This window comes from Monodon monoceros, unplaced genomic scaffold (assembly GCF_005190385.1).
Source record: "Monodon monoceros isolate NGI ecotype Baffin Bay Population unplaced genomic scaffold, NGI_Narwhal_1 Super_Scaffold_15, whole genome shotgun sequence".
Taxonomy (NCBI): domain Eukaryota; kingdom Metazoa; phylum Chordata; class Mammalia; order Artiodactyla; family Monodontidae; genus Monodon; species Monodon monoceros.
In genome coordinates, this window is record NW_021703771.1 from 39,120,656 (window position 1) to 39,148,003 (window position 27,348).

The following is a 27,348-nucleotide window of genomic DNA, read 5'->3' on the forward strand; positions in this document are numbered from 1 at the left end:
CACTAATAACCATGTAGCTTTACAATAAGTCTTGAAATCAAGTAGTGTGAATCTTCCAGCTTTGTTCTTTTTGTTGTTATTATAGATCCTTTGCACTTCTATATAAATTTTATAACCAGTGTAACATTTTCTAAAAAATAAGTCTGCTGAGATTTTGATCGGGATATTGTTAAATCTATAGATCATTTGGGGAAAATTGATAACTCGAAAATATTGAATCTTCTGATCCATGAACATAGTATATTTCTCTGTTACTTCAGTCTTCTTTACTTTCTCTTCATAATGGTTTGTAGTTTCTATGAGAGATCTTGCACATCTTTTGTTAAATTTATCTCTAAGAACTTTGTATTCTTAATGTTATTATGAGCAATATTGGACTGTTTTTTCATTTTTCTATTACTAGCATATAAAAATGTAATTGATTTTTATGTGACTTTGTATCCTGCAGCTTGCTAAATTTATTCTAGTAGTTTTCATATTTTCAAAGGATTTTCTTTATACACAATCATGTCATCTGTGAATAAAGACAGCTTTATTTCTCCTTTTCCAAATTTTTTGGCTTTTATTTCTTTTTCATACTTTATTGCTCTGGCTATTACAGCTAGTATAGTGTTAATTAGGAGTAGTAAGAACTGACATCTTTGTTTTGTTTCTGATCTTTGGGTTAGGAGTAGTAAGAACTGACATCTTTGTTTTGTTTCTGATCTTTGGGAGAAAGATGCCAGTCTTTCACTAGGATATTACCTCTAGGTTTTTCATAGTTGTTCCTTATCAAGGTGTGGAAATTACTTTCTATTCTTAGTTTGCTAAAAGCTTTTATTGTGAATGGGTATCAGATTTTGTGAATTGCTTTTTCTACATCTAGTGAAAGGGTCATATGATTTTTCTCACTCCTTCTGTTAACATGGTAAGTTACACTGTTTGATTTTCAAATGTTAACCAACATTGCATTCCTGGTATAGACCCCAATCAATCTTAAAATAGTATTCTTTTTTTACATTGCTTGATTCAGTTTGCTAATATTTTGCTTAGCTATTTTTGTGCCTTTGTCCATGAGGAATCTTGGTTTGTAATTTTCTTATAATGTCTGGTTTTGGTGTTATGGTTTTGTTGGCCTCATAAAATTAGTTGGGAAGATTCCTTCTTCTATTTTCTGGAAGACCTTGTATAAGAGTAGTATTATTTCCTCCATAAATGTTTGATAGAATTCAAATTTGATAGATGCTATCTGGGACTGGAGTTTTCTTTAAATGTAAAGTGTTTTTGAATAATGAATTCAATTTATTTGTAACAGAGATTGGGCTACTCAGATTTTTGTTTCTTCTTGTGTCTTTAGAGAAGTCCCTCTTTCATTCGTGATATTACTAAGTTGTATTTTTGCTCTTTTTAAAATTATCACTCTATCACTTTATCAACTTTATTGATTTTTTCAAAAGAAAATTTTTTTTAAAGTTTTATGTTCTATTTCATTGATTTCCACTTCATTTTTATTATTTCCTTCCTTCTATTTATGTAGGGTTTAATTTGCTATTTTTTCCCTACCTTTGTATGTTAGAAACTTAGATTATTGATTTTAAAACTTTTATTATTTCTTTTTAAATGTTATATCTTGTGATTAAAACTATCAAGTTCCCTGTAAACATTGCTTTACTTGCATCCCACAGATTTTGATATTTTATATTTTCATTATCTTTCAGCTACAAATATTTTTTAAGTTCTCTAGTGGTTTCTTCTTATATTCTATTGACTTCTCTTCTTGTACTTTTTCCCTTCTCTTTCTCCTTTTTAGCACCTGCTCTACAGGTTAAAATATGTGTTCTTAATGTACCACAGTCTGCCATGAATTAGTATTAAAACATTCACATGTAATATTAGATCCTTACCACAGTATGCTTCCACTTATCTCTCTTTGTGCTACAGTTTTCATATATTTTATTTCTACATATGTTATATAACTCACAATACATTGTTTTTGTTTCTGCTTTAAATGATCAGTTTTCCTTTAAATAAAATTAAGAAACAAGGAGATATTTATCCACATTTTTACCATTCCCAGTGCTTTTTATTTCTTTATGTAGAATCAATTTTTCATCTAGTGTCATTTCCTTTAGTCTGAAGTACTTCTTTTAAAAGTATGCTGGGAATTCTCTTAGCATGATTTTGTCTGGAAAAGGCTTTATTTCACCATCATTGGTGAAGGATAGTTTCACTGGATATAGAATGCTAGTTGATGCTTTTTTTCTTTTAGCACATTAAAGCTGTTCTCTCAATTGTCCTCTGGATTTCATAGTTTCTAATGAGAATTGTTATCTTCATTCCTCTGTGCATAATGTGTTATTTCTCAGGCTGCTTTTTTTTCCTTTTATCACTGGTTTTCCACCATTTGATAATGTGCCCAAATGGGGTTTTCTTTGTATTTATTCTGCTTGGGTTATTTTTTGTTTGTTTGTTTTAGATTCTTGAATATGTTAGTTAATATTTTTCATCAAAATTGGAACATTTTTAGCCATTATCCTTCAAATAATTATCCTTGTCTGACTTCTCTCTCCTCTCATTCTATAAGTCCAATTGAATGTTAGACCACAGGTCACCAAGACTCTGTTTATTGGTTGTTTCAGGTTTTTGTTTTTTAATAGACTATTTTTTTAGAGCAGTTTTAAGTTAATAAAAGATAGTTCTCTGTATGTTTTATTCCTCTGATAGTTACTTTGCTATGTTATAGTTAGAGAGGGGGTAAATCAGTGACTGGTTTGGTCACCTTGTGAATAACACCTTTATTTATTTAATACACGTTTCACTGATGATGTTTTCCATAGTAAGAAATACTATATAAAGATACATAGAAGATTTTGTTCCATTGATCTAATATCTTTTTTTACACATTATATTTGGTTTTTAAAAGTATTTTATTTTCTTGTTTTTTGCTCATAAGCACCTAAAGTATGTACATGTATGTGCGTGTTTCTTATGACAGATTTATATTATACTTTGAATTCTTAGAAATTGTATTACTCTTGAGCCATTGGCATCACTTGCCAAACTTAGGTTTTGTTTTTTTCCTTTCCAGGCCCAGCTTCAAAGGGAAAAAGAACAGGATCACATGAAGCTGCAAGCAAAACTTGAAAAGCTTGATGTCTTAGAAAAAGAATGTTTTAAACTTACAACAACTCAGAAAACTGCTGAGGTAAGCTTCTACTTGTTTCTTTGAAGTGGTGATGCCAGGAATAAATCTTTAGTGTTAAGCATAATTACACTGTATGTGAATATGCAGTAAAATTAGATTCGTAAAACTTCATTAACAACTTTTAGTAATCCAGATATGAATTCCTGCCTATAGAGATGAAAAGTTAATATATTCTATCACAGCATGAATGAGCTTGCCTTTTGATGTGAAATTGTAGTTTTGGTTTCTTCTGCTGTAGTTTTGGTTTCTTCTGCAATGGCAGAACATTTTCATTTGTTAAGTAATTTACCTAAAGGATATTGAAAAGATTGCCTTTCACCACTTACAATTAAGTTAAGCCTATTCTAGATCCTGTTCTGAAATACCCTCTCCTTTTCCACCCAAATCCTATCCATTTCATAGGACTTTCTCCCAGTCCTGCTTCCTCTGTGAAGCCTTCCTTGAGTTTTCCAACACTCAGGAAGCTCACCCTTTGAAATAGTACTGTCTTCCTATTCTAAACTACACCATGGAGATAAGATGAAATACTTACGTGTATAAGGTTATACAGTATATACATGGTATGAGTCAAATCATATCATTTCATGTATATTACTGTTGTTTCCCTAAGTACAGCATAAATAGACGTTTGTTGTAATTTGTCTATATTTTGAATGAAACATTGAGACCCAAGACTATAATTGTTTGACGTTCTAGACCTTTAAAACCTCCCAAATTTTCATTATTATGATTTTGTTGATGAAAGTTAAAAAAGCCTATGCATATACATTCTTTGCTTTTCCTTTGTTCTTCTTGTATATAATAGCAGGTAAAGAAGCATAGGAAGAAAGCCAAGAAAAATTTAGCATCTTTTGCCATTCCTTTTTCTTACTTTCTGCTTTAATTTACCAAACTATCAGGAATCAATACCCTAAGGACCCTATTTGGAAAAGGAATATAAGATATTTGGCTTTAGTTTTTGTATAATAATCCTAGATTTTTTATTCTTTTGCAGGGCAAGATTAAACATTTAGAGGAAAAACTAAAGGAAGAAGAACATCAGCGTAAGCTCTTTCAAGACAAAGCTTCTCAGGTAAATAGAGCACTATATCATCTATCACATTAAAATCATGTACGTTTTATTGTACTTTATTAACTGAAGCCTGTATTCTAGACTCTAATTTCTGCTTCCTAGCTTGTTATTTTTTGTCTTATTTTGCTATAATACTGAAGTTCTCAATAAGTCAGCCAGTATATTTATATACTTGGATGTATTGCCAAGAGATCTTTTGGTCTTTTGAAATTCTGACAAACATATATATATTCTCAGTTGAAACAATTCCTGCTATAGATTGTTTTCAGTTTGAGATAAATAAAATAATTCATTCTCTTAAAAACAGAAAATGATTGTAATTACCAGTAGACCTGGTAACTTTTTCACACAAAAAATAGTGTTTGAGGTTTTCTTTTCTTCCTCAAAAAACATTTTGTCTTTATAAATTGAGATCTGATCCTCATTATAATGTTTTTGAAGAAGAAGGAACTTGTTAAAAATCAATTTAATACATTTTTTTTCAATATTGTAGCTTCAAACTGGACTTGAAATCAGTAGAATTTTGATGTCTTCCATATCAAATCCAAAGCGCTCCAAGGAAAAGAAGAAATCTTCAAAGGTATACAAACACTTTATTCTTATCTTGCTAATACTTATTTCTTGCTAATACTTATTTCTTCACCCTTTTAATATTTATACCTATCCATTTCCAAAAAAATTTGAAAAGATTTATAATACAAGACAATGCTTTGAAATGGGCATAAAAACATGAGTCAAGTAATGATGGTTTGGGGTGTGAGGACAGAAAATTCCATAAAACCTAGGTTAAAGAAAGTAACAGCAGTTGAGTGCAAAACCTAGCTCTGAGTTTTCTTAACAGCCAAAGCAAAAAGGAGCATATAATAGGCAGTACATCTATCTTTGTGAAATAACAATAAGCCTTCCAGTTTTTCTAGAAAGACAAACATTTTCCTAGTACTAAACTGTTAGAGAAATGTACTTTGGATACTTTACGAAAGAGGCAGTAAACAACACAATAGATACTGACAAGCACAATAGATCCTGGAAGCAGTTTTATATAATATATGCACAATAAAAAGACAAAGATACAGTATTAAATTATATTGTATTATAAATTATAGTCATTTCTCTAGGTAAATTATTTATTTTTTTCTGTGCTCATAGCCTTTGGATTTGCCTAAAAATAAAGATTGGGGAAGTACTTTATAGATTTACCAATAATATTTTGTTTAGATGAGTTGATGTTTGGGGTTTATTATATTAAACTTTCTTATTTATAATGGTAAGAAAGAAAATGTTAATCCCTTTTAATCTCATGATTCTGAAATTGTAGTTTTGATGACCATCATTACTGTTTACTCAATATGCATGTAGTGTTTGTGTGTGTTCTTTGCTGTGGGAACCAAGCATGCTATTTGCAAGTTCTGGCCACTGCCATAGGCTCACCCTATGGATACGATAATGGAGGAAACGTTATACTTAACTTTAGCTAGTCATTTATTCCATAAATAAGAGTTACTATTTAATAGTTTGGCTGCATTTTTCACAGATTTTTTCTTTCAAAGAATTTGCAAAATACGGTAATGAAAAACATTTTCCCAATGCAATTTATGTTGATTTTTTAGCTTATTTCCTTCCTCAAGTATGTTTTCTTTCTTGTCTCTACAGGAAGATTAGAAGCTGCAAAGCCAAATAGAAAATCACTATAAGTAATTTGCAAGTGGAAAAATTATTGACTTAATTTTGTATTTGTGTTTTATGGCATCCTTTGATGAGTTAGTGGAAAAAAAATTTTAATAAGGTACAGGGAGAAACAAGGTAAAAGAAATGAAGGAAAGAAAAGGTAGCTGCTGGAAGAAAAGAAAAAGTAATTAACAGCAAAATCACTTTTAAAAAGTAGTTAGTTCAAGTCCCAAGTTCATAGGATCTGCCTGTAATAATGCCTCCCTTTAAAGATGGCAGGGACACTTAGTTGCTTGCTGAAGGTAGGATCTGATTTTGAGACCTCTATGAGAGTCCTGCTTGTCTCACTGACACTCCATATCCTGAATGTAGTTCATTCAATTCATACATCTTGATTTACATAGACTAGTACCTTTAGGTAGTAAAAAGATAAATAACACAGGAATTTACAGAGAGGCAGATAAATATACAAATATAAGACAGAGTATAATAAAAACTTAATGGAGGTATAAACAAAGTACTGTGGTGCTGTATAGATAAAGAATATGTGAAGGGGTCATGCAAGAAGCAGCATTAAAGGCAGCCTTGGAAAATTAGTAAGTATTGATAGAGATGAAGAGAAGTGTTTTACAGTCTGAGAGTATAGTTGGTTTTTCCACGAAACGATAAGTAATTGTCCAGTACTGGGTGTGAGATGGTGTCATATGAGACTGAAATTGAAACTATAGCTTGAGGTGAGATTATGACTGATCTTCAATGCCATGTTAAGAATTTGAACTTTTATTCCTATAAGTCATTGGGAACCACTGAAGGCTTGTAGGCAAATGATTAGAGCTATACTTCTAGATGGTAAGCGACAACAGTATAAGGTGAGCTTGGAAGTAAAGAATCAGGCTGTTTGAATGTGGTAAGCAAGATGATGGAAGCCTTTCCTGTGATGTTTTCATTATTCTCTTAAAAGGTTAGACTGTAATCAATCAGAGATCTCATCCAATATAGTAACTAAAAGAATTAAATTTCTTTTACTCTTAATTATAACTGCTTGAAATAGCCTTAGACCAGACCATTGTTTTCCATTACTTGAAATTACCATTCCTGAAGTACAGAGGTTGAATGATTGTCCAGGGTCACCAAGCAACTCTGAGTGAATAAGAACTGACTCACAAACTTGTGATTTCTCTACCTCTAAGCCATTTTATTTTTTTAATTTTCAGAAAAAAAAAATTGAATGTTTATAATAGTTAAGATATCTAAATTTTCATTTAGAGTTGGGAATATTTTGTTTTCATTATGGAATATGCTCAGTTTATTGATTATTCTCTTGGTGAAGTGTTAACTAGAGTGACCAATTCACCCCAGTTTCCCTGTGACTTTCCTGGTTTTAGTACTGAAAATCCTGTATCATGGGCAAATTGAAACAATTGGTCACCCTAGTTCAATCCTTCCTACAAAAATAGTGAAATCATTTACTTTTAAGAATGTAGTTCAGCAGGGCTTTCCTGGTGGCGCAGCGGTTGAGAGTCCGCCTGCCGATGCAGGGGACACGGGTTCGTGCCCCGGTCTGGGAAGATCCCACATGCCGCGGAGCGGCTGGGCCCGTGAGCCATGGCCGCTGAGCCTGCGTGTCCGGAGCCTGTGCTTCGCAACGGGAGAGGCCACAGCAGTGAGAGGCCCACGTACCGCAAAAAAAAAAAAAAAAAGAATGTAGTTCAGCAGTGTCTTTTTAAAAATGTTTCATGAAGGAGTATATATAACAAAAAATGTCTGCTCGAAGGATAATAATGAAATTAGCACTTGGTATACTGACCACCCAGCTTAAGAAATAGAACATTACCAGCACTGTTAAGCCCCAGCATATATCTCTCCTAAATTGTATTCCCTCCGTCCAAGGATTAACCACAATTCTGATTTTGCTTTTATCATCCTCTGGCTTTAAAAAAAAAATTACTTTGCCAAATAAGTATTCCTAAGAAATACATGTTTTAGGGTTATGCTTTGAACTTTATGTAAATGGACTTATTCTGTTCGTGTTCTTCAGCAGCTTTCTTTTTCCACTCAGCATTAAGTTTATGAGATTCTTCCAATTGATGCATATACCTATGGTTCGCTGCTTTTTATTGCTAAAAATATTTTTTTCCTTTCTCCTTTCAGTGATCATTTGGTTTGTTTCTCACTTTTTGTTATTATAAAAAACACTGTTAAGAACTTTCTTGTACATACCTCTTGGTGCATGTGTTCAGGAGTTTCTCTAAGATGCTGGGCCATAAGTGTTATGCACCTTAGCTTTACGAGATAATGTCCAAAGTGATTGGACCAATCAGCAGTTACCATTGTTCCATATCCTAACCATAAGTGTCTATTTTTGTTTTTCACTTTTTATTTTGAAAAATTATATATTCACAGGAGATAACAAAAAAATATAAAGGGAGGTCCCATGTATCTTCAACCAGTTTTCCCCAATGGTAACATCTTTCATAAATATAGTATAAAGTCCAGGAAATTGAAATTGGTACAATACACAGAACTTATGGAGATTTCAATAGTTTTTTATTCACTTAGTTGTGTGTGTATATGTATGTGTATGTGTGAGTATATGTAGTTTTATATAGTTTTATCACATGTGTATATTCATGTAACCATCACCACAATGAAGATACAGCACTATTCCACCTCTATAAGCTTTCTTCATTCCATTCCTTTATAGTTACACATCATCCTGCTCCCTAACCCTTAGCATTTTCTAATCTGTTTACCATCTCTATAATTTTATTTCATGAATGCTATATAAATATAATCATACAGTATGTAACCTTTTTTAAAAAAAATTTATTTATTTTTGACTGCGTTGGGTCTTCGTTGCTGCATGTGGGCTTTTCTCTAGTTGCGGCTAGTGGGGGCTACTCTTCATTGTGGTGTGGGGGCTTGTTGCTGTGGCTTCTCTTGTTGAGGAACATGGGCTCTAGGCACACGGGCTTCATTGTGGCACGTGGGCTCAGTAGTTGTGGCGCACGGGCTTAGTTGCTCCGCGGCATATGGGATCTTCCGTGACCAGGGCTCGAACCCATGTCCCCTGCATTGGCAGGTGGATTCTTAACCACTGCACCACCACGGAAGCCCAGTATGTAACCTTTTGAGAGGCTTTTTTTGCTCAGCCAATTCCCTTGCAATCCACCCAAGTATTAATACATTTTTAAAAGTTTCTGTGTAGTATTCCATGTTATGGATGTGCCACAGTTTAACCATTTACCTATTGAAGGATATTTGGATTGTTTTCAGTTTTAGGCTATCACAAATAAAGCAGTTATAAACATTTGTATACGGGTTTTTGTGTGAACATAAGTTTTCATTTTTCTGGGATAAATGTCTAAAAGTGCAATTGCTAAATCATATGATAACTACATGTTTAGTTTTATAAGAAACTTCCAAACTGTCTTCCAAAGTGGCTGCATTATTTTGTGCATATGAGTGATCTGGTTTCTCCACATCCTTGCCAGCATTTGGTGGTGTCACTTTTTTTTTTTGGCTGTTCTAATAGGTGTATAGTGATGTTTCATTGTAACTTGCATTTTCCTAATGGCTAATAATGTTGCATTTGATAAATGTCTTTTTAAATATTTTTTGTTTACTTTTTCCCTTGTCAATATTTAGAAAACTAAATGTTTAAAGAGAGGACCACCTCAGCAAATTTATTCAAAGTTTGGATCACTGCCTATTGTGGCTGAGAAGGTGAGAGGGGGAAAAATGAGGATACTTGGTCAGATAAACTCAGGCTTTGTTGTAAGTGCTATTTAAATGCCATCAGTTATTTAAAATCGTTCTCAGCTATTTCTTCCCCCCCCCCCGAAGTCTGCCAGTGCAGGCCATTCCAGGAATACAAGTACCCAAAACCTGCAGACAATGCAACATTACAGGCCACATATCCTTCAGAAACTGGCTGAAGTTTCTGAACCTAGGTGTCTCTACAAGCCTTCTAAATCAACTTCTCAATGTGAAGCTGTACCTTCTGACTCAGAAAAGTCCATTTCCATTTGTAACAATTTGTCTGAACTTTTGATGGCAATGCAAGATGAGCTGGACCAAATGACTATGTAAGTATTTATCAGAAGAAGTAGCAAGATATTTAGGTATCTTTTTTTCTTCTCAGTCTTTCAAACAATGCCACTTATAAATTCTTAAAAGTCTTACTTAGCCATTTGGATTTATTTTGATCTGCAGATTTGTTGTCATTGATTTTTCATTATATTTGTTGTATTTAAATTGCATTTTAATTATCTATGTGTAATTACTACTTTTTCCAATTTAAAGTGTTTCTGTATTCCCAAGATCTGAACTGACAGACAAATATTTCTGTCATTCTAACAAATGGAGTCTGGTGACCTTAAATTGTAACGCACAAATACTTTTATAAGAAAGATTCTCCATTTGTTTTTTATAATCTTTTTAGTTAAATGAATGATTTCATTAGACAAATAGGAAAGCAATTTCTTGTTTTAGATTCTGGCTGGTCTGCATTACAAGTTTGAAGCATCCATAGTAAACAATATTCTGTATGGGATATATATTTTAAGCTTCAAGTTTAAATATATATTCAACAAAAATTCCAGAAAATATGTGATTTGGGCGGCCAGCTAGTTGAACTAAGACCTCTGTAGAAGATATAACTAGTTCTATTGGCAGTGTTTCTTTGAGTAGCCTATCACCAAATCTAGGGATTTCTCAGGCAAATACTTCTATAGCTGGAATTCTTCCACAGATTCTACATTAAGAATTCCAAACTTGGAATGAAAAAGAGTCCCTTAATGCCTCTAGCTAAGGACATCAGAATATTTTACTACATTTAACTGTAAACATCAAGGATTCAGACCTTTTTTTTAAGATTCTTTAAGGTCCTAAGTCTAATATATTTCTAAATATATCTAATCTCAAATCATAAGAGCCTGTTTATAATTACCATAGATTTAATTTGATAACCCTACAGAAAGAGACTGTCTTTGAAGGTTAATATTTAACTCTGATTAAAATTTATGATTGAACAGAATATTGCCTAATTGTGACAAAGACATATACTATAAACTGTAATAGTGCTTGATATTTGCTTTTCTTTCATAGGGAGTACCAAGACCTGCTGAATCAAATGAAAGAAACTGAAAGCCAATCAGTCTGTGAAAACATAGAATGTGAACTAGAACATTTAGTCAAGAAAATGGAAATTAAAGGAGAACAAATTTCTAAACTAATGAAGCATCAAGACAATGTAAGAGGCTTTAGTAAAAGATTTTAATGAAAAGATAATGTATCTGGATTCAGTGTTATACCTCTGTCTGACCTTCCAAATTTGAGGCCTGTATGTATGGCTTAGAGAAAAGATGATAGATAGGAATCCCTTAGGCTTATTATAGAGTCATCTGTCCATTGAAATAACATGGCCTCCTATGTAACACTCCAAGATAATACAAAGAAAAGGAAACAAGGAAGCTTAGTTATGGGAAATTCCCTGGTGGTCCAGTGGTTAGGGCTCGGCCCGTTCATTGCTGGGGCCCAGGTTCAACCCCTGGTTGGGGAACTAAGATACTGCAAGCCTCATGGTGTGGCCAAAAAAAGAAAAGAAAAGAAAGTTTAGTTATGTATTCAAAAATAAGTTTGGGAAAATTAAGAGATAGGCTAGATTTGCTTTACAGCTCTCCCAGTTATCCTTTTAGCATTCTTTCCCCTTATCCCTCTCTTCCCTAATGCCTTAATGAAGCCCCTTATGTCAACAGGTGTCTAATGCATATATAAACCTGGCTTCTGAAGCAGTACCCCAACTCTAAAACTGCTATTTCCAGTTTCCCAGAACAAGCTATGCTGTGTTCCATTCCCTGGGGACCTGTGCTCACCTAGCTCTAGAGGGGTGATGAGGGGGACTCTATCCTTGTGTGTAAATTCTTAACAGCTAAGAATGGCATAACAGTTTTAATATTTTAATGAAAAAATCATGGAATATTATACTTTATCCCAAGACAATGACTCCATTCTTAGTACGATTATGCTACTGGAACAGAAAGCAGAGAAAATCTTTCCAGGAACCCTCAGGTCATATCATGTAGCTATCTGCCTGTGGAATAATCAGCATTCATATAAGTTGGTGATATATTAACCTCACAATTAAGCCTTCCCCACTTTTATAGGAAAGTAATAAAGAATGCAGAATTTTACTGCCTTTACTCTTCTATGGCCAATAAAGAAAGAAAGAAGGAAATGAAATTTTGAAGCAAACATTTTCACTTTACTGGCTTTTAAGTCTATAGTAAGTAAATTTTTTGTATGATTGTGTTAGGGTGAAGATTATATAACTTGTATACTTTCTTAGAATCACACAGGAGAAACTTGAAAGGAATAGAAGAATAGTCTTTTTTTTTTAATTTAGGAAGTGTGTACATAAATAATATTTTGAAAATATTATTTATATTCCATAATAACTATAGCAGTATAAAATTTCAAGCATTTTTAGACAAATAGAACACCAGATACTTAGCCAATGTCTAGACCAGCTCTACAAATTAGGCTGTGCTTAAGTGAAATAGATTAAGTAATGGGGGGAATTCCCTGGCGGTCCAGTGGTTAGGATTCTGCGCTTCCACTGCAGGGGGCACAGGTTGGATCCATGATTGGGGAGCTAAGCCGTGTGGCCTGGCCAAAATAAATAAATTAATTTAATTAAATAAATATTTAAAAATTTTAAAAAGATTGAGTAATGGACTGGACATTGAAGAAATAGGTTTTGACTAGTTTATAAGTTTTGTTTTGTTTAATTCTGTCTACCCAATCATTACTAGATACTCCTCAATGAGATAAAGTTATTCCTTTGCCTTTTTTTTTTAAACTGGCATTCAGTAGTACTTTAAATTCATGAATACTTTAAATTAAAAAGAAATATATATATATAGACTCTATAAACTTGATGTCCATTCCTAGCACCAAATCTTCGCTTTGTTGTTAATGTCACCTGAAAGGTCCTTCTCTCACCTCCCTGTTCTCCAGATTTTTCCCATTTCATATCTTACATAAACATTCCTTCCTCTCAGCTTCTCCAGCCCACATTGATCTTGTCCTACTTTTAGCCTTCTCAGATATATACTTTTTGTCCTACTCAAAGTTATTGTGGCTTGAATTATTCTCTAGTTGTCACATATATGCTTTGATTTCACTAATAAGAGCAGTAAACTCCTTGAAAGCAAAGATTGTTTTATTCATTATATTTCTATCTAACTAGCACAGTGTTAGGCATGTAATAGGTATTCAATAAATAAAGACTTAACAAACTTTTTAATTTCACGTAATCTTTAAACCATCAATCCAATCCATCTACTGTAAGGTATATTTTAAGTATATTTTTCACTAAAATGTTAGATTTTTTTCTCTCCAGGTCCGCAAACTGCAGCAAAAAGTTCAGAATTTGAAGATAAGTGAAGCTTCAGCTATTCAGAAAGAAGATAGCAACTGTAAAGGATCAAAGAACATAAAAAATAGCCCCAGAAAATGTTTGCTAACTAACTCTCCTCAAAATAACAGCAACTTTCGTCCAATACGAGTCCATAATCTTCAAATGAAATTGAGAAGAGATGATATCATGTGGGAACAGTAACACAGTAACAAAACTGTCACCTTAAATGAACTTTGTCAGTGAGATCTTGAACTATCTAAAGTGGTTTTAATTTAATATACCTTTATGAAATTTTGAATTATGTTTCTAGCCTCTATAAAGTGTCAAATTGTAGTATTTTAAAATTAGTGCCTAATGACCTCCTAAGAGCCCCAAATAATAAATGATTGCTTTCTTGTTTTTCTTATTGACTGAAGTACCTAATCTTGTGTTAGAAACATTGTTCACTTTGCAGATACCTTAAGATAAATTTAAAAAATTATACTAGACTGATGATATTTAAAACAGTTAAATTTGAGATACAAGTGCCATAACACTTTTTCATTTAGTAGGCTTGGAACCTTAAGAACCAATATAAAATTAACAGAGTATGGAAAGATCTTTTAACTTTCCTGGTGCTTCCTCCCTATCTTGTTTTAGAGCTGGGAAATGTTTTTCTTTTTTGGAAAGGGAAAAGCTTTGGGAAGAGGCCTTTAGCCCAAGTTTTTATGTGACAATTACAAATAGGAACCCATAGTTACTTAATTTTTAGATGACAATAACTCAGCTGTGGAAGCCTTCCTCTGCTATTCCCATTCTCTTTTACAAATCTAGCTTTGTTTTTTTTGATCTTACTCCTTTGTAACTATATTTTTGATATTTTGATTAGTGGTGCCATAAGAGATTTCTTTGTACATATATGCTTTATAATAAATTTACACTTGTTGACCTATCTTTCCAGAAGCCTATGGAAACTAGTACAACTCTTCTGAACTTATTTGGTTTCTCATCAGAATCCTTTGGGGCAACTAGAGAACTGGAGTCATCAACTGCAGTAGAACTAGAAGACTGACAGAAAAGGCATAACAGAAGTGAGGAACTCAGAAGATAGGGTAGCAGTTTAAGAGATGGTGATTCCAAAGGAATTGGGAGGTACATCTTTATCTACAGCTGAGGGGATGTTCAAGCTATAGGTGTGAAAGAATAAAAAGATCAACATCTTGGGGAGCTAGGAAAAGCAATTTTTTAAAAGACAGTCCTTATATCCTCCTAGGAAATCCCAAAAAGTGTGTGTAGGAGAAAGAGGGTAATTGTGGACCCTCTGTTGGGGGAGGAGGAAAACTGTGATTCAGTCTCATTGAGAGAAGAGGTGCTGTTAGAAGACCTTTCCATACCTGAAGTGGGGAGATGACTGAAAATCGGCACATGTATACTTGGAATTGTCCTTGAAAGCAACTAATGGCTGAGATAAAAGTTTCTCTCCCTTTGGTTCAAATAGTACATTTGTCCTTCACCCACTTTCACTCCCTCTCCCTTTACAGCACCTTCAGCCCCAGAGATGTCACAGACTGCTTCGTCTAAACTCAGTTTCATCACCTTACCTATTTTTCAGCTTTGCCTTTTCTCCTCAAGAATGTGAGTGCTCGGTGCTTTGTGTCCACCTAGGGGGGTGGGATAAGGAGGGTGGGAAGGAGACGCAAGAGGGAGGAGATATGGGGATGTATGTATGCATATAGCTGATTCACTTTGTTATACAGCAGAAACTAACGCACCATTGTAAAGCAATTATACTCCAATATAAATGTTAAAAAAAACCAAAACCTACAACTCCAACAGAAGGTGAAACTAATTAACCAGAAGTGAATCAAATAGAGAACTTGAGAATGAGAAAGCAGTGGTAAAGTTGTTCTAGTTAGCATAAGTTTTGTTTTAATAATAATAATCACCATCATCTAAAATAAAATCTTTGGAAACTGTGGTTGTAGAACAGAGGTTAAAATTGACATTTCTTCAGGTTATTTCCATCATTATCTCAGAGTTTCATCTTGTTTCACGGTCTTCCTTTTTTTCCTTATTTTCCTAACCATTGTCCTTCCCTTTGAAAGCCATGTGCCGAGATAATCTATCCAAGATCATATTTGCTTAGTTCCTTCAAAGACCCTTTCCTCTCTCTGGTATTAGTCATTCAATTTCCTGATTTTACCCTTAATTTTGATTCATGAACTGCACCTTCTCAGCAATCTTGGCTTCATACTAACTGAATCGTGGCTGTCTTCTATGATACTGTTTTCTACTGAAATCTTGATTCTTTACATAAGGAGACATACATTTTCTAAGTGTTAACTTCTGATTTCCTTCATCTGTTTAAAGAATAATATTAGAACATTGAATAAACTACTTTGAATGCTTGCTTAATATATTCGTCATTTTATGTATAAAAACATAAATGATAATTGCTAAGACAGCCTTATACAATTAATTTGAAGTTACTTACACATTTTTAAAAAAATCTAACGTTGGATTAAGGTTTTGCATGTGTTCAAGTTTGGAAAGACTTGAACTTAACTCCATTAGATGATGTCTCCTTTTGTGAATCCAATTCCACTATTCTATATACATTCTTCAGGAATTTCCTCTCTTTTTTCTAGAGATCTGTTCATCCAGGTCTCCTCTTCACTGCTTTAAAAAAAAAAAAACTGATAAAAAATGGCAGATATGCACACTTGCTGCTGTTGACACTTTGCTCTGTATCTCGTTCTAATTTCCTGCCACCAACTCCCAGACTGATCTATATCTTGGCAATTCCCTGTGACAATCTGTTCACAGTACCATTTACTGTTTTAAAGATAAAGTCATTATTGTTACATCCTGAATAACAGTAACAAATGACCTTTCACACCTACTAAAACAATGACTTGATGATTACTGATACATTTTTCAATCAGGACTACAGCAAACGACCCTGATGCATGTTATAAAAGTAGTAAAATTAGGGCTTCCCTGGTGGCGCAGTGGTTGAGAGTCTGCCTGCCGATGCAGGGGACATGGGTTCGTGCTCCGGTCCGGGAAGATCCCACATGCCACGGAGCGGCTGGGCCCGTGAGCCATGGCCGCTGAGCCTGCGCATCCGGAGCCTATGCTCCGCAACGGGAGAGGCCACAACAGTGAGAGGCCCACGTACCGCAAAAAAAAAAAAAAATAGTAAAATTAATTCAAAGGTTTGAAGATTTTTCCCTTTCCCCTTCTTCCCTTCCTATTCCAGAGATACTTCAGCTTTACTGCTAGACTGGCTGCTTTGTTAATGTCATCAAATAAGGCAAAGAGCAGACATATGCACATTGTTGTTTAACATACCACCTGAATCAGGAATACAGTAGTCCAGAATATTTTGAAACATATTTCAGGGCTTTTTCCAGCCGATCACCTCACCCAAACAATGATCCATTCCTCCCATTTCTGAGTGCCTGGGAGCAGTTGCCTTTTCAGATTTGGAGGGGACTTGGGTAGCATAAGATAAATTAGATTCTTAGTTTTGTATATTTGGCTTCTTTTTCCCTCTTGTCAGTATTCCACTTAAGCTGTTTCATATTGTGCACCTTTCTTCCCTTCTCACCAAAGGGCTGACCTCAGGAGACAGAAAAGAGCAGGCTTTGTTGTAGCTAATTAGAGAGGGTAGATACCTGGGACACTGGCTGGCTACCAGCATCACAGTAACTCTTGAAGATCTTTGCATTTAACAAACATTTGCCAAACATTTTATTATGTACAGGGCTCTGTACTAAGTTCACTGTTTTTTTGTTGTTGTAGGTTATTTTTGTTTGTTTTTCATTTGTTTTTTCCTTCTTGAGAATATGTCTAACAGCTTGAGGTCTTTATATTAGTAAGTCATATAACTTTAGTGAATCATAATCATAAATCCTAGAAAACTATGTACTAGGCCAATTTAAGCCTGATATTTGATATTTAATATGGGAGCTAATTTCTTTGTTTCCTTTCTTACAAGATTATGTATATATATATATAAATTATAAATATATATTTATATATTATATATATATATATTTACAGTACACACACACACACACACACACCCTCTATATCTGCTTACAGTGCTCATTTGCAATGTGTTAACCTTCAGTCTTAATTTACAAAGCAAACATCTCAAATCATCAATAATAAAATGTGCTGGTGTTCAGTAATAATGTATAAATTTCATTTTTTTCTTTTTCTATATAAAAAGAAAATAAAATTCAATTATGCTTTAAAAAAAAACAAAAAAAGAATGTGAGTGCTGTAGTTTATACTTAGCAAAAAACTCACCAGGACTATTAATGCAGCCCTATCTTTCTGTGCCTTTGTTTTCTATGCACTTAGGACAATGGCCGGACAGATTTATCAGTATTGAAGTCATTACTTTTGGAAATGTATTACTAAAACAAATTACCATAAGAAATTAAATTCATTTAAGGAACACTTGAATATTTCAATTAAGAATTGAGACATTTCTTGCAAAATCAGTGTAGTGTAGTAGAAAAAAACATAGATTTCAGAATTAGGAGACTTGGGTTCATGTTGTGATTCTGCCACTTAGTAGTTTGGGCGATCAGATAACTTTTTGGAGCCTCCATTTCTTACTTGTAAAGGTGGGATTATATTACTACCTACTTCATAGGATTGTTGTGAGATTAAATGAAATAACATGTCAAAGCACCCAGCAGAAGTGTTGGCACTGAATAAAAACTCAATAAATGTTAGATCTGAGTAGCCAAAAAAAAAGAAAAAATTGTCGTAGAACCTAAGTTTGCATGGGTTAAAGCCTGAAAGCAAGAGCCAAAAGGTACTCTTCAACAAAGTGAGAATATTCTAATTTAGTTTTTTTTTTTTTTTTTTTTTTTCTATGTGCCTGGGAGGAAATTGCTTTGGCTTGTTTCCTGGCTCAGGTTTCTAGTGGGGGGTGGGTAAAGAATATAGTCCTACTATGGTGCAGAAATACATAATCACACACAGCAACTTGGTTTGGAGTTTGTGTTGTTGGGGTGACATTTATTAGGAAAGACAATAAGGAATGGTCTCTCGTTGCTTGATCACAATTACTGAACTCAAAATGTATCTCTGCTCACAGACTGCTGCTTGCCTTTGACTCCTCAGGGGGTGGAGCAAATGATTTCCTTCCTGGATGGGGCAGTCTATGGTCAGTGTACAAGAGTTGCTGTAGCAACCCCGCAGCTGTGCTCTGCCTAGCAGAAACTCGGTAGGATATCATAGATTTTGTTCACTTAAGTAAAAACAGGTTTGTTTGTTTTTTATTTAATCAGAAATTGAAAAAAATGAACTTGGAACTTTTTAGCCAAGACAGGTCTCAACTTTGATGAAACTGTGAAACTAGAAAGTTTGAGTGTCTGAAGCAGGAGGTATTGTGACTATTCTAATCCTGGAAATAGGAGCTGGGATCTTGAATTAACTGTACTTGTGTGGGTCATTGGCAACATAGCCATTTTTATCAGGTTGTAGCTAAAGGTAGGAGGGTTGGAGGGAAATGCTCAGTTTTTAGCAGTATAAGATTAAAGAAGGAGATACTTAATACAGTGGGCTAACTGGCTAGGATGGTGTGCTTGAAAATTATTTCTGAGTTTTTTGTATAGCCTTCTTACTTTAAAAATAAAATTTTAACTATAAAGTAGTATTCTTAACCCATGATAAAACATCAAAAGTTAAATTAAAATTTGACTTGTGAGACATCAAACTCAGGGGAAAAGGTGGGTTGGTCATGCGCAATGGAAGGAGTGCTCACTGTGGCCAAAAATGCACCAGCTGCCATTGTTGGTGTAGAGTAAATAGTGAAACTCCTAATGGGGTTTCCTGGAACTCTATTCAGCTGTAACTAAAGCTGTACCTACGGAGAACATTTAATTGTATGTGAAGTTCAGATAAGTATAAGCCGACTCCCAGATGTACAACAAGACAAACCTATCTAAGGCATAAGAGCATCTGTGAGATTAAAAAAATTCTTTATGGGTGCCATGGCACCTTCTAATTAAAGTAAAATGAGGATAAATAAAAATAATTGACTTGTCACTGATGTGAAAATAAATTCACTTCTTGGTAATTAAATAGACCTTGCCAATGCCTCAGCTTTTTTCTTCATACTTATTTTCATGTAACTTTCCTCCTTTAATTCCTTTTTTTTTTTTTGTATTTTGTTACGTAAGGAGAATTAGACATAACAAAATTGTAAATTTAAAGTTTTAAAATATTGTCTAGACCAGAGTTTGTTTTGAGTATAGCTGTAAATGGTTTACTTAAAGAATCAGGTGGATTTTTTTCCTGGCGGGTTTTTTGGGAGTGTTCTCCTTATGGGTACAGTGTCATTGCATTCTCATTTGGTGCAAGAGCCTACTAGATGCCACAGGCAATCATTAGAATTATAACAGTACACCCCCACTGAAGAAATTTATTTTTATTATATATGCATGGTCCATTGTATCCTATGTGTTTAACAGTTTTAACAGAAAATATTAGAGAAGCAAATTGATCTCTTGTTACTTTATGCTCTGAGGTGGGTTTTTTTGACAGTATAAGACTTGCAAATGACCAGTTCAACAGTCTGTAATGTTGGGAGACTGGATCCGGGTTGGAGGTGGAATGTTGGGCATTATGAATTTTCTGTCAAAGGAAGATAAAAAGTTCTATGAATGGTATAATCAGCTTTCTAGAATAATCTTTTAAAATAAAGATGAAGTTATCCACCATACTTTCTGCACAGATTTTGCTTGTCTAACTTCCCCTCATTCTTCAGGTCTCAACTAACTGCTGCCTCTAAGAAGCTCTCTTTAAGCCTCCTCTTCACACCCCTACCTGCTCCGAATTCTGGCTTAGCTGCCTTTTCTGGATATTTTTCCTATCTTTGCACTTTGCACATTTTCTTGTTATCATTTGTTTGTTTGTCTTCCCATAGACTGAAAGCTCCCTGAGGGCAAGATTCTTTCTTGCTCACCACGGTAGCCCAGCACCTAGCATAATACCTGCCCTGTGCAAGTAGCCTCTCAATAAATATTTAATAATTACATTTTATGAAACTACATTAACCTTATTATGTGGTCTCATCTGGAGTGAGCATATTGGGTCAGGTACTGCTGTTTCAGGCACCGGTTCAGCTATTCTGCTGTTTCATCTTTTAAGGATATGTGACCATATTTTACATAACCACTAGTTAAGAATACTTCAGTATTTTATTATTTGTTTCTTTGTGGGCACAGACAACAGGCACTCAGAATGATGCTTTCTTTGATATTATGATGCTAAGAGGAAGAGGTTTGAGAACCAAGGTAGTTCTTTACTTGTATATTGGTGTGTTTGACTTGTTCATTCAGCAAGTATTTATTGATCTCTAATAATCAAGAATTTGTTGATCTCAAGATACTTTGCTAGTTGCTATGGGAGATTCAAAGACACACATGGATTCTGTCTTCAAGTTGCTTATAGTCTGATAGGGGAGATAAGACTTATACGTAAACATACAAGGAAAAAAAGCAATAGGTGACACAGAGGTATAATGACCAGCACAGAATAGATGCCCTAAAAATATTTGTCTACCAAACCTTTGTTTTCAACCATTAATAGATAAAGTTGGCCTGTTTGTATTTCTTCATTCGCTATCTTTATATATATGGCAGAATTGGTCTCGGATTCTTAATTTTCTATAGGCTTGTTGATTGAAGATACCAGTTCACCTAGTAATCTCAAACAAGTACTGCCACATAACAAGCATCAAATTCAAAGACATGAGTAGAAAGAATGGGTATGAAACACGGAAGTAAATGGGAAGGGAGTGGAGAATGAGGGGGGCAAAAGTCAAGCAATAATGATTTAGACTGCAACAGAAAAATAATATAGAGACAAGTTATATTCCAGAGGCCAATTATTGACTTGCACAGAATTATGCAAATGATTGCCAGTCACTTTCCTTATGAATTTAAGCCATTCAGTTTCCTCATACTTCATCTTCCTTATCACTTAGGCCTGGTCAATATTTTTCAAACTGTAGCTCGTATCCTATTAATGGATTGTGAAATCAGTTTAGTGGGTCACTACCAACATTTTGAAAATAATGTAGAATAGCATTGAAACTATCAGAGTGCATCACACATAGAGAAGGTGGTGGTGTTTCATGAAACTTTGTGAGTACTGAATTATAATTTAAAATGTAGTCCTAAATGTTATTTGGAAAAGAAAAAGCCAGCTCTTAATAAATGTTCAAAGGGAATGAATTTGAAAGATGTTGTAGAGGAAAGTGAGATAGCCAGTTTAAAATAGGAATACTCCTGAGGACTTCCCTGGTGGTCCAGTGGGTAAGACTCTGTGCTCCCAATGCAGGGGGCCCAGTTAAATCCCTGGTCCGGGAACTAGATCCCACATGCATACCGCAGCTAAGAGCCCACATGTCGCAACTAAATATGCCACAAGGAAGATCCCGCATGTGGCAACTAAGACCCGGCGCAGCCTAAATAAACAAACAAATATATAAATATAAAATAAAATAAAATAAAACAGGAATACTCTGAAATCCCCTGCTATGGCTTGTGGCAGACTACTGTTTAGTCCAGAAATACCATTTCACATTTGTTTTGTATGTTCTACAGATAGAAGTCCCATTTTAAATGTAACGGTATTTACATTTGCTGGTCTATAGAATACTCTTTTCAAAACACTAGCCAACCTACATTAGAGGAGTGTTGTTTTTCTAATGTAGATACAAATAAATATATTCAACATGAATTCCTTAACAAATGGCCCTGTTATTCCTCACTCATTGTTTCTATCTAGACAGTGCCTCTGTGTGGAATCTAACCAAGCTTGGGTCTTATGGATAGGAAAGAAATTTTTTCTGTATGGTGCTTGAGACAATTTTAAAATGCATAAAGAAATGAGATTTGTGGGAGAAAAACTGTGTGCATGTCTTGAATCTGAAATGAGCAAAAATGTATCCCTTGACAAACCCTATTTGTCTGAGCATCAACAGTCAACAACACTAAAAAAAATTTAAAACCTGGTGTACCACCCACATGACACTCTTTAAAAACATGTCATTTTACTGAGCTGATAAAATATTTTTAAATGAGTGAATGGGAGTATATAAATATCTTATCTGAAAAATACCTTCATTAAATGAACTAACTACCAACTGAGAAGCTGTATTTCTGTGACTTTTGATGTCCTTTTCAACATATTTCTTCATGGCCGTATCACCTCTGGGCTATGGTCAGAACATAGGAAGAAGTGCCATAAGGAAGTGAACATTAGAATGCTGTTCATTATAATAGGATTCTAGTCACTTGTGAAAGTTTATTCACCACTACAAATTATTAAAGGTGTTTAAATCATTAAATAGATTTTAGTCTTTATGAAAAGAGGATTGTAATGTGAGCCAGACCTTCTAGTTGTAGTTAAAATAATATACTTTTGACCTAATTTTGTTTAACCTGATTAAGTAAATTTTAGGATAAGTTCTGAAAAACCTTGGAAGATATTCTTTGATTAGTTTCCTTAAAGTTAAGTGTACAGGGCTTCCCTGGTGGCGCAGTGGTTGAGAGTCTGCCTGCCGATGCAGGGGACACGGGTTCGTGCCCCGGTCCGGGAAGATCCCACATGCCGCAGAGCGGCCGGGCCCGTGAGCCATGGCCGCTGAGCCTGCGCATTGGAGCCTGTGCTCCGCAAAGGGAGAGGCCACTACAGTGAGAGGCCCGCGTACCACAAAAAAAAAAAAAAAGTTAAGTGTACATTGACTTGTAGGGTATTTCTCAGAAAAATCTATTACTGAACTAGTACAGAATGTTAATCATTTCTTGCCTGAAATATAAGATTGCTGTTTACAGGGCACTTGTCCAGAATCTTCTTGCTGAATTGGAAAGTATTTCACTTTTCATCACTGTAGGTTCTTTTAACTTCACAAATGTGTTATTCAAAACATAAACCCTATTGGTACACAGGAAACCCATTTAAAATTAAATTTTAAAACACTCTTGAGAATTCCATGGAACATTTTTGGTTTTATAATTTCTAGCAAAAGAAAAAGTACCTTTAATACTTTAAAAATATATTTTCAGAGATAGCTAAACCCCAAATATGTAATACATGTGAAAGAATAGCACTATTAATATCTTAAATATTGAATGTTGGAGCATAAGATTTTAAAATTACCTTCATTTTCCCCAAAATAAGCTAAGCCACAAATTTAAAGCTGGGAAATTCAGTACCAGAATTGAAAGAAATTATTTCTAGGTTAAGAAGTTCTGTGTTTTACTTTAATCTCAAAAGGAACTGGTCTTTTAAAAACTTATTCTATGATTTTATGTATATAACTCTTTGGTTTGATAAACTTGGAAGAATTTATATCAGTATTACATACTATGCTTCTGTCTTGTGGTGTGATTTAAATATTGGGCACCAAGCTAAATTTCAGAGAGGGTCCTTTTCGCTTTGTTGTTTTACAGTATAGCTCTCAAGTAGAGTGAGGGCTGTGCCTTTGGTATTTAGGTAGAATGTTTTCCTGTGATTTCTAATTCTCAGAGCCACTTCTGAGCATTTCTACGGATATTCCGCAGAAAGTGAAGTTTGATTCTCTTAATCAGTCTACTAAAGTACTATTGATACAAACTACCACTGGCTGAAATAAAACATAAACCACTGAGAGACTAAAGCATTCAGAAAAGAAGAGGAGTTTATATGCAAACAAGATTTGTAAGGGAGTCCAAGCTATAGAAGGATAGCTTTCACAAATTAAAGATATGACAAGTATTTAAAAGAAAAAAATAACTTACAAAAATACCAAGGTCACCAAGTTTACAGTTACTCTCTTCAAGGTGGAAAACAGCAGTTTTCTCACATAATTGTCATATCCAAAAAAGTCATCACATATCTTCAGACATCAGCATTGCCAAAATCAGGGATACTGTTGTTTTTATCAGAGAATAACTTACAGGAAAGACTCAAGGTTTCATTTACTGGGGAAACAAAAACCAGGCCGATTGACTGTTTTTGATGATATTACTTTATCTCAGGGTTGCAAAGTGTGTTTTCAGGGGTCCCCAAGGTCACCCTTGGGTTCAGTGACTCACTAAAGAATACATAGAACTCAGAAAAGCTATTATACTCACGGTTATGGCTTATTACAGCAAAAAGACACAAATTTAAATCAGCAACTCAAAAATGGATATAAGGCAAAGTCCAGGAAACACCAGGCATGAGCTACTACTTGTCCTCTTCCAGTGAAGTCATTCAGAGAGCACTTAATTCTAGCAACGATGTGTGGTATGCTTGGAGTATGGCCAACCAAGGAAGCTCCTCTGAGCTTTGGTGTCCAGGTTTTTAAATTGTGCGCTGGTCACATAGCATGGCTGACTGCACATGTGACTGACTTTCAGTCTCCATCCCCTCTAGAGGTTAAGCTGATACTAAATGGCTGAAAGCCCCCACCATAAATCACATCGTTAGCATAGATTATCTGGCAGGGCATAAGACTCCCAGGTAAACTAAAAACGTTTTTATAAGGCAGAATATTCCGAGGGCTTAGACGTTATCTCCCAGGAATTGAGCAAGTGTGAAATCTTTCTTCGGAATGTGAAAGGTTTACACAGCCTAGACAGACTATGTTAATCCTTTACTACACAGTGTTGTTTTATTTCGTTTTCTGATTTTGGAATGTGATGTGCATTGCTTACTCTGGTTAAGGTGTCAATTTTGCCTTCAAATTTCCTCCTAAGGCATGGCTTTGACGACATAAATTTGTTTAGTGTTTTTCTGATTCAATATCATTACTTTGATGTTTTGTTTTTATTATGTAAATTGATGAAAGGTCACACATATACAAAAACCTTATAATTTGGTCAATAAAACTAGAGTCACATGATACTAAAATTTAGGAGTTAACTTTGTCTGAAGGCTTTGTAAAGTTCATATGATTGTCATTACTTTTATATGTAAAATATTGCTCTTATCAGCTCATATACCAAGACCAGGAACCAAGAACCATCCAGTTCACCTCAAGCAAGTTGCTTGGACCTTGTTTAATAATGAGATTTGAGACATGGCCATGGTTACAAAAGCAATTTTTAAGTAACTGCCTTGCAGAAAGGAGAATATTTTTATGGAACCTATGTAAAATAGCGTCATGGCCATGAAAAGTAAGGAACTAAGTAAAGGTATTTTGTGTAATTTTAACCAATTTTATTATTTTGGAGTAGTTTTTTATGTCATTTTCTCCAGAATCATAATTTTTGTGTTTCTCTAATAATGTATTACTTATAAGCTATACTGAGAATTTTCATAGAATTTTTTTTTCTGAATTCCAAAGGCTCTGTTGGAATATGATGCCATTTAAAGAGTGTTTCATTCCAGTTTATACAAGTGTGGCCAATAGAGAGTTTGAAATAAAGAAGAAAGGAATTTTTCTTATATGTCCATTAGATACAGAACGTTAGTCATAATTAACTAATTTACTCCTAGGTAAATAATTCTTGTTTTTCTGATTTTGGGTGAAGCAATCTATTTCACAAAGTTATCTGCTTCTGGATTTAAAGAATCCTAGAAATCCTGACTCTATTTTTGGTAGTCCGACAGGTATTTGTTTGTCATGCTGACATCAGCTTATACTGAAAAGTCTGCTTCCATGAGTTTACTCCCTGTAGAGTCAACAGTTATGAGTGTGATAAAAGTCTTTACTGAGGCTTTCACTATTTTCATGTTTCTGCCAGAAGACTCAATTTCTGGTCTGTGTAGCTCATAATAGGGACTTAAGACTAGGCAAATGTAAGGAAAAAGCAGAAACTATCTATGGATGACAAGACTCAGTGGCTCATGTTAATTTGTAATAGCCAACAATGATAGAATAGTGAAGAGTGAAATCCCTTTTTTCTGAAATAACACATAATCACTTTATGAGGATTTAGTTAATAATTACCTTGAGAGAAAAACTATATTATGGACAGAGTTGGCATTAAGTAGTCTCCATGTTCCTTTAATTTATCCCATAAAACATCTTGGGATTGTCAACTGGAAACAAAATATTTCTTTTAAAAAATTAATTTTTAAAAATAGGTTTTGTGCCAATTTTTGTAGATGGACATGACTATTTTTCTGTCCAACCTGAAAGTTGCACAATTACTAAAGTATCTTTATTTTATATTAATGCATTTTACTTAAAGGCAATTAAGTTAAACTTCTCTTACTGATTTGCAAGTTCTTTTCATATTGAGGACTTGATAAGCAGGATGACTTTTACAGAAGTTTTCAGTTAATAAATAATCTGGAGTATATCGAACATATCATTTTTAACACTCCTTTTATAGGATAAATGAGCAAACCTTTGTGGCTGTCTGGCAGCTGTTTAGGAAGCCCCAAAGACAACTTTGGTATAAAAGACATAGTAAAGAGTTGTTTATTCTGAATTTGGGAAATGCAATATCAAAAAATGTTATCAGAGGAGAAAAGATATGAGTAAGTGATTAAATAAAGTTTACAGGCAATATTTTAAATAAACTAAGCATCAAGTAATGATACTTATTAGGGAACTTTTTCAAAGATGAATTTTTTTTTTCCCCTTGAACCATTTTTATTGACAAAAGTAAACAAACATAGAAGTTTATAAAAATCAGATCTTCTTGAGATAAACTTCACTTAGATATCTTATAAACACTCAATTCAACATCGTATTATATTAATTAATACCCTCTGTAAATCAACTCTTACTTCTGACTTTTGTCTCTCTATTCTTGATAACATTATCTCAGTCATTCACTTTCATTTGTATCATTTTTTTAAATTAGATTCCACATACGACTGATATCATATTTGTCTTTCTCTGTCAGACTTCACTAAGTATGACAATCTCTAGGTCCATCCATGTTGCTGCAAATGGCATTATTTCAGTCTTTTTAATGGCTGAGTAATATTTCACTGTATATATGTACACATTATTTTTTTTTACATCTTTATTGGAGTATAATTGCTTTACAATGGTGTGTTAGTTTC

The 27,348-nt window shown here is 34.2% G+C and overlaps 1 protein-coding gene across 5 annotated transcripts in view; it reads left to right on the forward strand.

Moving 5' to 3' along the window:
• Positions 1 to 27,348, forward strand: part of CEP57L1 (centrosomal protein 57 like 1) — a 115,617-nt gene that overhangs the window by 47,257 nt on the left and 41,012 nt on the right. For 3 of the 5 annotated variants that reach the window (XM_029223918.1, XM_029223917.1, XM_029223919.1), the window contains exons 5-11: positions 3,068 to 3,184; positions 4,179 to 4,256; positions 4,750 to 4,836; positions 9,570 to 9,647; positions 9,768 to 10,009; positions 11,031 to 11,175; positions 13,327 to 13,743. In XM_029223918.1, the coding sequence (XP_029079751.1) occupies positions 3,068 to 3,184; positions 4,179 to 4,256; positions 4,750 to 4,836; positions 9,570 to 9,647; positions 9,768 to 10,009; positions 11,031 to 11,175; positions 13,327 to 13,545 (966 nt within the window). In that variant the 3' untranslated portion in view covers positions 13,546 to 13,743. Of the gene's footprint in view, positions 1 to 3,067; positions 3,185 to 4,178; positions 4,257 to 4,749; positions 4,837 to 9,569; positions 9,648 to 9,767; positions 10,010 to 11,030; positions 11,176 to 12,088; positions 12,208 to 13,326; positions 14,476 to 14,864; positions 14,959 to 18,445; positions 18,575 to 27,348 lie in introns of those variants that run through there. The other 2 variants (XR_003793715.1, XR_003793714.1) reach the window with 2 other exon arrangements.